A 13,352-nucleotide genomic window follows, 5' to 3' on the forward strand; every position below is an offset into this window, starting at 1 on the left:
TGGGAGTTAGCACTTCCAGCTAGAACACCCCTGGCATGCCACACTGTGGGAAGAGGGTCGCAGAGTGCAGGGATGTGGGGAAGGGAAGAAACGACGGGTCCCTGCAGTCTGGTCTGGCTCAGGGCACCCCATGCCAGTGAGCCCCAGACAGTTTCCCAGAAGGAGCTTAAAACATCAGGCTCCCCGATGGCGGGCAGTACTGAATTGCCTATTAAATTATTATTCTAGCTCTGCCGGTAATAACTTGGATGAATTTTGCTTTTTGCATTATCTTCCCCATGAAATATAAACCTGTCTCACAGGACAGCATAGGATCTATTAAATCATCATTGGACTAAAGATGCTTATTTTGTAGGCAGCTTTTCCAAATTCAAGTTATTTCAACATGAAAGAATGATGGCAGGTATAAACTTAACAATAATAGATGACCTATTATTGATTTATGAAATTTGTGAAATCAAAACACCATGTAGATCCAGAGATTGATTGATTGTGCTTTGGCATTTGCTTTCTCACATTTCAAGTGCCAACATATGTCTATATTACGAAATAATTTATAGTAAATAGTTCTGTTGATGCCGCTAACTGGCAACTACAGAAGGAAAATATATTTAAATGTTTATTTGCAGCTTAAGGTAAAACATCTATAAATGCATATAAAGTTTATATTCAGCTCTTTCTGCACTTTAGCACACTTTAAAATATTAGAGCACATTGAATTGTATTCATAAAATATTATATTATAGATATATTTGTTTTCCAGGAGCAATAGTTTTGCCCAAGGCAGAATGTCAGCACATATAGAATCAGTGTGCTTGTGTTAGAAATGACCTAGAGGTCTTAATCCAGGGAGTCTCATTCAACAGCCTTGTGGGTTCATAAGCTCCTGAAGTGTATTGGTTTGTATATTAGCTTCCTATTGGCACTGTAACAAATTACGACAAATTTAGTGGTTTAAAACACTGCAGATGTATTATTTTATAGTTCTGTAACTAAAAGAACAGTATGTAGTTACTACTCTTCTGGCACAGATCAGACACAGATCTCAGTGGGCTAAAAGCAAGGTGTCAGCAGAGCTGTGTTCCTTCTGGAGGCTCTTGGAGAGAGTCCATTTCCTGGATTTTTTCAGTTTCTAGGGACTGCCCACATTCCTTAGCTCATGACCCCCTTCTCTTCAAAGCCAGCAATGGCTGATCGAGTCTTTCTCAGGCTGCATAATTCTGACACTTTTTGACACTCCTTTTCTGTTGTCACTTTGCCTTCTCTCTGACTCGGATTCCTCCTGCAACCCTTTTATAAGCACCCTCGTGATTACATTGGGCCCACATAGATAATCCAGGATTATATCTCCACATCTCAAAATCCTTACCTTGATCCATCTGCAAAGTCTCTTTTGCCATATTGAGTCACATTCACAGGTTCCAGGGATATGGACATCCCCAGGGAGCCATTATTTAGCCTATAACAGTATTGAGAACTCTGAGGTGTGTGAGCTGGTGTCTGTGTGTATGCACTGGATATGTCCTCAGACAAAGCTTCCCCAGAATGGCTCTTCAAAGGGGTCTGTGATTCAAAATGGTTTAATCAACCACCTTTGCAATTTAATCACCCTCTCCTTTCTCGTGGAGGGGAAAATTGAAGTCCCAGAGAGATTGACTTGTGCAAGACAACATAAATGATAGGAGATGGTGTTTTCCTGATCCCTGTTTTGACACTTCATAACAATGGCCTACCCAAAATAAATGGACAGATTACACTAGTGCCATGCCCATGCCATGCATGAGAAAGAGAACAGCTGAGACTCCAGAGCAGGTGTGTGGTTAGTCTGCAACGAATAGAATCAGTGCCACTGGCTGTTGGGGAGATCGGGTCCAATGTGATGTCCCAGTGAGAGTGGACAGGTGACTTTGCTAAGAAGCATAGTGCCTTGAGAGTGGGCCCTGATGTATGCAGGTATGATTTAGGTGGAAAGAGAGCGGCTTATGTGATACGGCAACACACAGTCAGAGCCCAGGATGTTTCAGTTATTCATTGACAGAAGTATTAGGAATATCCTCCTAACACCTACAAGGCCTTGGAAGATTGATAACATACCTCATTGCTGTATTCCAGCACAGTGCTGCAGAGTGCAGGATCCAGGGCTGGATTCTGGCTTCAACTCTTACGTGACCCTTGGCACATTGCTTAATTTCTCTGTATCTCAATTACTTCTCTGTATCTTAATTACGCAATGAATTAAAGAATTAATGTTATTTAATGTCATTTCAGCAACTTACTGTCAATAGGTGACTATTTGTGACTGTGTGGAAAGGTGTAACTAGGATAATTTGTTGAAAGTAACTGGCATACAGTGAGCACTACATATTATTTTTACTGCTACCGCCATCACCACAAATGGGCGCAGACACCTGTTTTGACCACTAGGTGGCAGCAGAGGAAACCATATTTGAAATTCATGCGTTTTGTTTTGTTCCTGAAGTTCCGGTATACTGAAATTACAGAAGCTTAATCATACTTGGTTGTTAGTGCAGAAAAATAATTCAGGTCAGGAATAATACAGTTTGCTTCTCTGTATTCAGTGCTCTTCGGTCCAGACATCACATTTATGGATTTACGCCCCCCAGCTTAAGAAGCCAGTTGTGTAGCTGTCTGTGCTCCTCAGCCTGCCAGTATCTGTTCTTTATTGACTGGTACTAATTTTCCATAGACTCTATTTAGAAGTTAAAGTTGTATCTCCATACCTTATGTTTTCGAGATAGCAAAGACCTACCTAGTCTTGCATTCAGAAGGCCTTTTGTTGGCCATGATACTTCAAACTTTCATAGGATTAATGTGATTTCCCTTTGTGCTACAAACCAAATGCAAGAAAACAGCTAGTAAAATTTCACTGTTGTTTATTACAATCAAATAGAATTTGTACAAAAAATGAATGGAAGACTGAGAACAGAGAAAAGAGACCCAGAGAAGGACAGAGTATAAATTAGGTTCTACAATTCAGCTTTGGAAAACAAAGAAAGTTGAGTAAAACACATCTACACATTGGTTTGTATTTGTCTCCTGGGAAGGAGGCAACTTAGGTCATGGTGGCACTGTGGAGGAGCTAATGAAATTAAGAAAGGAGCAGGTTTATATATGTCAAGCTCCAGGGTTTGATGTGGTAGCCAAAGGCATTTGGTAGCAAAATATAAAGTAGTATTAGCACATAATTACTTTAATTGTATGTTTTATAATTACATAAATCCATTAAGCATAAAGGGGAAGGAGTACCATGTTCATAATGAAAAAGTTTCATTTAACTAGCTGTGGAACAAAAAATGCTATAGACCATAGCCCCCCCTCAAAATACTAAAAATTCAATTTATGTGATCTGAGATAGATAATGTACTGTATGATGAAATCCCAGGGGTGTGTACTACCTTTTAAGTGTTCACATAGATGCTATAAATCACTCTGAAACCATGTAGAAGAGCCAACGAATACTTAGAATCCTTTGCCAGAAAGTTACAGGAGAAGATCATGATTAACTGGCTCAAAATATAAAATTTTTACATCATGCACTAAAAGAGTTTGATGTAGAAAGGGCTTCAGAAGCTAGTGGAAATAGTTTCCTGGTATTAGGGTATAAACAACTATTAATCTTCTTTCTGATGATGTAATGCTATAACTTCAAATATTCTTTGATTTTGTTGTTAACCGAAAATCTTATTGAAGAGTCTTTACTGTGGTATAGTTCCTGACAACTAATAAATTAATTCTGAGCGTGGTTGAAAGTGTCCATTTAACTAGTATGTTCCAATACAGAGGGATATAAAAAATTATCAGGTATATAGAAACAGAATTTTAGAACTGGAGCATTAGAACTGGAGCAGACCTTAGGGAACAAAATGGAAGTGATATTCCATATTTATACAGCTCATTTGTATCAGAGTGAAACCAGAACCCTAGTTGCCTTCCACAACGTACTTCTATTTGTATTTTTAACATCCTTCATGTAATGTCATATCACTACTGGGTGTAAAGTTAGTTGACAAACTGGAATGGCTTTCCTTGATGACTTGAAAAAGGTCAGTACATTAACATTCTTTTAAAAGTGGAATGCCAGTAAATGTCTTCAGAGAAAGCTCAGATTCAGAGTTGGGGATGTTTTCCTTCCAAGAGAAGTAACCTGGGTCTACTATCATTTCAGAAAGCTGTATGCATGTTGACCTGTATATATATAAACATAAACATAAAAATCATACTTGGTATAAAAGAGACCTTAAGCACTTATTTAGTTCAGTTATTTTCTTCCAAGAGGTAAAACATTATCATCCCTTTTTATTGAATAGATAAAAAAAATCCAGGCCCCAGGGAGATGGACTGATTTTTCCTAGGTCAGATGACAGATTAGTAATGGTGAGGACAGGACAGTTCTCCCAGCAAAGAACTTCAATATGCAGTCTCTTGTTGGAGTACAAAACAAAACCTGAAAACATTTCAATTTCTTTAAAAATCATTTTCCGCTTCTTCTTATTAAGTTCAAGGACCCAGAACTTTATACAAAATAGAACCTTCCATAATTGTGTAAAAGTAGATTACCAAGTAATTGATTGCATTTTAGATAGTATAGTCAAGTTCCTTGGTCTCCTTGAAAGTGAGTCTTGAAAACTGGATTGACTATTGGCAGTTGGTCCACTGTCCAGTAAGTATCGTTTTGACTAAAGAAATAAACAGAAGCCCTCAGCCTCAGATAGCTTATTTTTGCTAATGAGCAAGTTGCTTCAGTGAATGTAGCAAAAATCAAGCACGAGTCACTATATATCACAGAAATAATCTAGATAAATTAGAAAATTGTCCAGATATTGTAGGCTGCATTTAGTAAAGCCAGGCAGAGCAATGTCAGGCAGAAATTATTCTCTTTTGGAGTTACAGATAATGGATATACAAGTACAGATTGCAGTTTTGGTTTCACAAATGGATTTTGAGGGCAAAGGTGCAATTTGGTAATGAAAAGGTACAAATGGTATCTCTGTAGTAGAGCACAGTGGAGAAGCTTTCTAGAAGAAACTTTATATGTAGTGGCCATAAAAATGCTCCTAGTATGGAGGTGCTACAAATAACATGATACTAATAATGATACAATGATATATCATTGTCCCCAGGTTGTAGTAGGATAACTCAAGACCTTCCTGCATGGGCTTCTCCCTCACATGTGACCGGATTAGAAAGGGGTTTTTGTCCTGCTTCCCAAAAGGTCAGATATTTAGGTCTGAAGAAAGAGGGGGAGGCTGCGAAAAGTTCTGGATATTATATAAAGGTAGAAACTGATAAAACCAGAAAATGGAGGCAGGAAAAACAGTGATAGAAGACATGGAATGCAAAAGAAAAAGAGACAAAGTAACATTTATTAGCATCTATTTTGATGAAAGACACTGTGCTGAACACTTTGTATTCTCATGTTTAATTCTCATAATAACTCTAGGAGGTAGCTACAATGTGCAGGTGACAAAATAGCATGCAGAAATATTAATTTTCATACAGCTACTAAGTAACACAACTAAGATGCAAATTTCCACATGACTTCACATTCCACTCTAGGCATTACCACACCAATGGCAAAATTTCAAAAGGAGAGATTGGCACAATCATCTAATAAATTGATTTTAGAAATAATATTTGAGATGGACTTATGTAAACAAGTATCAGAAGAGAAAGAAAAAGATGAAGAGATTACATTGAAACACCCTGATCATAAAAGCCAAGTATCTACTAAGCAACGTGACTCAAGAAAAGTGCTGTAATCAAGGTTTTAATTCAATACCTCTTGATCTGTCTTCCTCATTATCCTCATCCACTCTATTTCCAAGGGAGCTATAGTGGCCTCGCAAGTCATCACCCATGCATAAAAGAGTGGGTACTGAAATATCTTTCCAGTCCTGACAAGAAGGAATACGGATGTGTTTGACATCTTCACTCCCGGGAATGAAGCCAAATAGCTGCTTTATGCGGTGCATGATGAGGACCCGAGAGTGCTGCTCTGCTGCTTGTTCAAAGAGTTCTCTCTCATTCTGGAGGTGGCTGGTCCAGTAGCAATGTTGCAGAGAGGTGAGGGGAGAGCAGCACCTTGCCACACAGCAGGAGACTAAGACAGCAATGGTTGCCAAGGTGATCAAAATCCAACCCAGCATCTTCACATCGTTATTAGAAAGAAAAACAGGAAGTATCAATACATCAAATATTCAAGCAACAGCCATGGCAGGAGGGATTCCTACAAACCTAAGAACTAAAATATGGGCATAAAATTTGCTTTTCCCATCTTTAATATATCAACAACGTTTTAATGATATGATTTGGAAATAGATCTGATGGAGGGCATAGGCCCAGCCATTTCAATTAGGTTTTTGAGTTACAAAGAAATTTGACCAGTTAACTTGGAATGGATTCTAAATACTGTCCTTGAAGTGACAGATGCTATAACCCACCAATTAACCTTACATATGATATATACCTTTCTTTGCTTTTAGTTCAACCTTACTTCTCAACTCTCAGGTACAGGCCTATGCATCCTTTGAGTGTTTAATAAATATTTGATAATGATGGTGATGAAAATGATATGATACATAATAATAGTAACCTTCTAAGGCATCTTCAGTGATGTACCAACAGGTGTTCATTGATATTTCTTCCTGAGTTGCTCTTTCCTCTTTTGCAGCTAAAAAGCAAGTCAGTGAACAGACTCATGTATCTAAATGTATTCTAAATAGCATAGTTGGCTGGGTATGGTGGCTCATACTTGTAATCTCAGCACTTTGGGAGTTCAGGCAGGTGGATCACTTGAGGCCAGGAGTTCGAGACCAGTCTGGCCAACATGGTGAAGCCCTATCTCTACTAAAAATACAAAAATTAGTCGGGCATGGTGGCACATGCCTGTAATTCCAGGCACTCAGGAGGCTGAGGCACGAGAACTGCTTGAACCCAGAAGGCAGAGGTTGCACTGAACCCAGATCATGCCATAAAAATGCTCTGGTGACAGAGAGAGACTCCATCTCAAAAAAAAAAAAAAAAAAAAAAGACAAAAAAAATAGCATAGTCACTGTGCCATGTAGTACATTATTGTTTTCCTTTTCATTTCCCTTGTCCTCAAATAATCATTTGCTGACCAGTTTCATTATGTGTCTTTGAAACATACTTTAAAAGGAAAATGAACTAGTTTTTGAGACTATTTCGTGTTGGCTTTTAAAGATGGACTCAAATGGCTGTTTTTTATTCTTAGAATCTTTTTTTTCTTTTCATTTTACTGTTTTCAATATTTTGCACTTCTTATGTTAAGTGAGAGAGGTAAGTTCCACATATTTGGGGATGGTAGCAGTATGCAGTCACAGTGTGGGTATTGAAGGCCTCTTCTACATCTTGTGATTTATCAACAGGCCTGGAATTTCCAGTGTGTGTACAGTGGGATAGTTGTACTCTATGGAGGTTAAAACCTATAAAGTGATATTTATTACCATTTAACTAAACAGAGGCCAGCATGGCAGAGGAAAAGCCATCCCAGATGCCCATTAATCTATAAACAATCATTTACTGAGCTCCAGGTTGACCTTCGCCCGTGTGTAATACATATGCTTGGTTATGGGGAACTCAGATGTGAATAATTAAAGATGCATTCATTTTCTCTATGATTTTTAAGCCTGAAAAGGGAGATAAATGAGCAACCCAAGAAATATGACACAATGGGATAGTTTTGATATGAGTAATCAGAGCACCCGAGGAAGCACAATGGAATGAACTCACTTAAGGGAAAGGAGTATCAGGGAATACTTCCCAGAGGAGATAATGCAAAAGCCTAAATTATTAAAAAGAAGTTCACCAGATGCAAGAAGGTAAAGAGAGTTCTAAGAAGGTAAAGAAAAAATAGCATGAATAGTTGGCAGAACCTCAAGACATTTGGACTCATATGCTCGTAGGAGTCATGTAAAAGTGGTCAAGGGCAAGATGTTGAAGCCTTGTATGTTATGCCAAGAAATTGGGTTTGTTCTTAGGCTAGTAGAAAATCACTGAAGGGCTTCATATGCATAGGGAAGGGATCTCATCATTCAATTTGCACTTAGACAGATATTTTTGGCATATGTCTAGAAGGTAGATTGAAATGGGGTGAAGTTAATGTCAGGAAGATGTTTTAGAATGGGGCATGGGCAAAGAAGATACTTGAATTTAAGGCGATTTTGTGGTCAACTCACAAAATCTAACTGAAAATAACGTATGTTAATGAAATGTGATTGAAGGTTGAGACAGTCACAGAAGACGGCCTAATGAAAAGGAAATAGCATGATCTTGGGATATCTTGATCCAGTTTATTAGCCCTGAATTATACAAGTTACATAAACTTTTTGAGCTTTGATTTACTTATCTGTAAAATGGGGTAGTAATATCCATCTCTCAATATTATCAGAACTAGAATTAAGATATGAAATATTTATACAGTATATGAAAAGTACATCAATAAATGTAAGTTTTGTTGTCACAAAACCAAACAACCTACTGGCAATGGTACTCAGAACTGTAAAAGTGTCTTTCCACAGAAATTTGTGTATGCATTTAATAACACATTTTATTCTGACTTTAAGAAAATCTTACCAATGCGTATTACAATTTAGCTTTTCTTAAGCAAGAAAATTATTTAAAGTTATACTTTACTGATTTTTTGAATTTTCACATATTTTTACATAGCTCCTCTGAGCATTAGGGCTAGTATTTTAAAAGTTAAGACACAGCATATCTAATGGTATTTCTAACTTTTTAAAAATTGGGCCATATTGCAATAACTTGATATTCTGTGTCTTGATGGTAGCTTTTCCCAACTAAATAACTTCAGCATTTCTACAATGTAGTAACTCTAAGATTACCAGTGAAAAAATATGCATGCCTTTGCAATAAGTAGTTTTAAAAAGCTATGCTTTTACTATGTGACAGTGGTTTCAAAATGTGTTTTTTCCTCAAATCCCTTGGAGAAATTGATGACAGCCAATGTCACTCTTTCTACTGACAAAATGCACAATAGCACTTAAAAAATTTAACCTATAAATGTAGTAGGGTTCAGGCTTTCTTCCCCCCCACCCCACTTTCTGACATAAACCTATTCATAGACACCAAATTTAGAATCACAACTGGAGTTATTTTTCATTATAATTAAGCTTTCCATAATTTTAGATGAAATAGTAATATATAAGAATGCATATTTAAGAATATATATACAGAAGATGGGATTTACTAATATAGCAATAATATTCATTATAATATCTAAAATCTATTTCTTAATATAGATTCTAGAAATCATATCAAACACTTCTGATATACTGGTCAATGTATTCCTCACAACAACCCCATGTGGTAGGTGCCATTAATATCCCCATTTTACTCAAGGTTTTGCAGGTTAATAAGTGGCAAAGCAAGACTAAAACTCAGTTCTGCTGACTCCAAAGCCCAACATCCTAACTATGTATATTCGCTCAGTAGAACTCACTTTGATGAACAGTATCTAGTATTGTATTCTATAATCAGAGAATATGAGAAGCAGTAGGAATCTGCAATGTTTCCAGTGACTGTAGTTCTATGGGATAACATAGCAGGGGGAAAAAAATCTACTTACCTGTGACTGGTATCTGTGCAGAAGAGCTATTTCATCTCTTACTAGGATCACATCAGAAGGAGCTGATCTGCAACATGGAAACCCAGCTAGGATCTCTTCTCGTTTGCTGGCACTGACATTATCAAATATTGGGTAATGGTCCACAGATGCAAATTCACTTGCTGCACATTCATAGTACGTGCCTGTCAGCAGGGTCACCGCCAGCCAGGTTAAAGGAGCAACAACTGCCCTCCCAGTGATGCTGAAGAACCTAAGGCAAGCCAGCTTGCACTCTAGGGGGCTGATTCTCCTGTACGGAGGGACACAGCTACAGCAGTATTCACCGGTAATTGTCCACATTTGGCTCCTCAGAGCAAAGCCAGCAATCAGAAGGATCAAGGCAGGAATGACAAGAAAAGCAGAACCATAATAGAAATTTTTTCCAACCTGACAAGGACAGCTGAATGTGGAAGAGGAGAAGAGCTGTTGCCCACCAATAGTCAAGGCTGCAATTAAAGAATTGATAAACATACCACTTCTCTGCAGAGAAGACACAATACTGTTGAGAGTTGGGCACATCATGGGAAGCTCTTACACAAATCAACTTGTGGCCCTTTCTGATCATTAGACTCCACCAGCTATAACCATTTTATGGGATCTTACTGGTTTAACTGGTTGTGTCGAGTGATCCAACATCCTTACATGTTTAAAGGATTCTAGCATCTTTCCTTGTGTACTTTGAAAACGCTGAGCTCAGATTGATTACAGCTGAAAGAAATTGAGGGTGCGCTCCTTTAGGTATGAGTGAAGGGAGGAATTTCTTTTTTTTACTATAATTAAAAAGGAGGCTCGCTTAGAAAGCAGGCTGCCTCCAACTTTCTATGTGCTGCTTTGTATGACGCAAAATGCTGAGCACCAGCAAATAGAACATTGAAAGCAAAACGAGACATTCTTAACCTTGTACTAGACCAGCATCTTGTCACCATAAAATTATAATAAAATTATTAATGGAAATTATTAAATACTAGAGCAATCCAAAATTTAGGGCTGGCTGGAATGTTCCTAAGGGTTCTGCTAGAAGAGCTCAAAAGATTTCCCAAAGGAAAGAACAAGGCTAGATGCCCCTAAAGCCAAATCACAACAAAATATTCTAACTTCGCATAAAAATTTTAAATCTACTTGCATTCACAGCATATTGCTATGTGCTGCTTAAAATTTAAGTTGCAGATTTGTTTATAGGTATCTTTTGGTTATACGCAAACGTGATTTTTTTTTTTTTTTTTTTTTTGAGACAGAGTCTCGCTCTGTCACCCAGGCTGGAGTGCAGTGGCCCGATCTCAGCTCACTGCAAGCTCCGCCTCCCGGGTTCACGCCATTCTCCTGCCTCAGCCTCCCAAGTAGCTGGGATTACAGGCACCTGCCACCACGCCCGGCTAATTTTTTTTTTTTTTTTTTTTTTTTTTTTGTAGGAACGGGGTTTCACCATTTTAGCCAGGATGGTCTCGATCTCCTGACCTCGTGATCCGCCCACCTTGGACTCCCAAAGTGCTGGGATTACAGGTGTGAGACACCACACCCGGCCGATATTTGGTTTTTAATAAAGTTATATATCTAAAAACAAAAAGTAAGATGTTTTCTGTGTGTATTTAACCAGTAAACATTTATTATAGAATTTCTATATAAAGGGCACTGAAATAGGTTTGACTGGGTTTATAAAAAGTGAACATGATATACATTTCTCATCTCAAATAAACTTTTAACTGGACATGGTTAAATACATAATTAGTGAATGGAAATGTAGTACTGAGAAATTCACCCAAAATGCAGTATAAACAAACAAAGAAATAAAATAATTATTTTTGAAAACAATTAAGCAACTACACAATCTGTCTAGTAGGAGTTCTGGAAGAAAAAAGGAAGGAATAGACAGGCAATATTTGAAGAAGAAATAACTGAGAACTTTGCAGAATCAAAGAAAAGTTCTTATATCCAAAGAATGTTGGGTATTCTGAGCAATATACAGAAATATAAATGCACAACTAAACACAGAGTAAAACCGCAGAATGTGAAAAATAAAGAGATATTCTTTAAAACTATCAGAAAGAAAAAAACAGATAATGTACAAAAGAATGGCAATGACTGACAGCAGACTTCTCATTAATAACAATAAAGACCGGAAGACATTATCTTCAGAGTGCTTAATACCAGCCAAACTATCATTCGAGACAGAGCAAAATAAGGACACATCAAGGCTAAGGGAATTTACCATCCACAGAACCTCATTAGGAGGATTACTAAAGGATATATTACAGCAAAAAGTAAAATGAGCCCTGAGGAGAGACACAGTAGCAAAAAATAATGATAGGCACAAGTATAATCTTTTAAAAGTCCATTCACTTCAGAAATAACTAATTTTTATTTCAAAAGTTACAACTAAGGCAACATATTATTATAATAAGAGGTCACTACATATCTACTAAAATGTCTAAAATAAAAAGACTAGCCATACCAAATGTTGGCAAGGAGGCAGAGCAATTGAAATTCTCATATACTCATGGTGGGAATGTGAAATGGAGTAACCACTTTGGAAAATTGTCATTTTATTTAAAAGGTAGCCATATATCTGCCATATAACATAAGCACTTGTCTCCTAGTTACTTACACAAGAGAAATAAAAGCACATGTCTACATGAAAACCTGCACATGAATGTCCATAGCAACCCTAGTTAGAATAGCCAAAAACTGGAAACAACCCAAACATTCATCAACAAAGGAATGAATCAACAAAGTATTATACGTTCATACAATGGAATACTACTCACCAAAAAAAAAAAAAAAAAAAAAAAAAAAAGGATAAAACGATTGAAAGTAACGGCAAAAACCACAATTACATTTGTGCCAACCTAATATATATTAATAACATGAATGAATTCAGAAATAATTTTCTGGATGAAATAATTCAGGAAAAGTAGTACATAGTGTATGATTCTTTTAATGTAAAATTCTAGGAAATGTAAATTAATCTATACCGACAGAAAACAGACCAGTGCTTGCCTAGGAAGTCTGGAAGTAGGGATAAGAAGAGAGGGATTACAAAGGAATATGAGAAATATCCCTTTGTAATTCTGGGATTGTATCAACTTGTGCCGCGGAATTTTAATTTAGGGAAGTGACTGAGTGACAACACAAAGAGGCCAATGCCATTTAAATAATTTATTGCCACATAAGATCATGGGGGCACATCAGATTTGGTCAGGGGACAAGAGGTGGCAGGGAAAGCCTAGCTTGAGCCTCTATTGCACTCTGTGGAAAAGGCAAGGGAGGTCAGGGAAGACACTTAGGGTTGGCTAACTAAACAATTCTGATTGGCCTTGGGGCACAGAGGCTATCCCTACTTGCCTGTGACCTGGCCATAGTTTATCTAAGGGAGGGTAAATATTGGCTTGGTAAATGAAAATTAGATAAGGAAGTGGTTCAGATTATGGGCTTTGATCACAGGGGTGATGTAAGCACTTGGCCATTATTTGATCTTGTAATTAATGGATGCCAAATAGACAAATACAGAATCTGAGAAAACACAACTAGAACAGGGATGATGGAAATGTTAATTACATTGATTTATTTGGTGGCTTCGGGGTATAAGTGTAATCACTAAAAGAATAGAAATCCGGCCGGGCGCGGTGGCTCAAGCCTGTAATCCCAGCACTTTGGGAGGCCGAGATGGGCGGATCACGAGGTCAGGAGAAAG

The 13,352-nt window shown here is 37.5% G+C and overlaps 1 protein-coding gene across 5 annotated transcripts in view; it reads right to left on the reverse strand.

Moving 5' to 3' along the window:
* Nucleotides 1-2,878: 2,878 nt before the first annotated feature.
* CALHM4 (calcium homeostasis modulator family member 4) overlaps nt 2,879-13,352 on the reverse strand; it is a 32,945-nt gene continuing 22,471 nt past the window's right edge. For 2 of the 5 annotated variants that reach the window (XM_017855469.1, XM_017855468.1), the window contains exon 3: nt 2,879-6,167. In XM_017855469.1, coding sequence (XP_017710958.1) covers nt 5,781-6,167 — 387 coding nt within the window. In that variant the 3' untranslated portion in view covers nt 2,879-5,780. Of the gene's footprint in view, nt 6,168-9,625; nt 10,184-13,352 lie in introns of those variants that run through there. The other 3 variants (XM_017855467.1, XR_001882117.1, XM_017855466.1) reach the window with 3 other exon arrangements.

This window comes from Rhinopithecus bieti, unplaced genomic scaffold (genome assembly GCF_001698545.2).
Source record: "Rhinopithecus bieti isolate Rb0 unplaced genomic scaffold, ASM169854v2 scaffold_41207, whole genome shotgun sequence".
NCBI classification, from domain to species: Eukaryota; Metazoa; Chordata; class Mammalia; order Primates; family Cercopithecidae; genus Rhinopithecus; species Rhinopithecus bieti.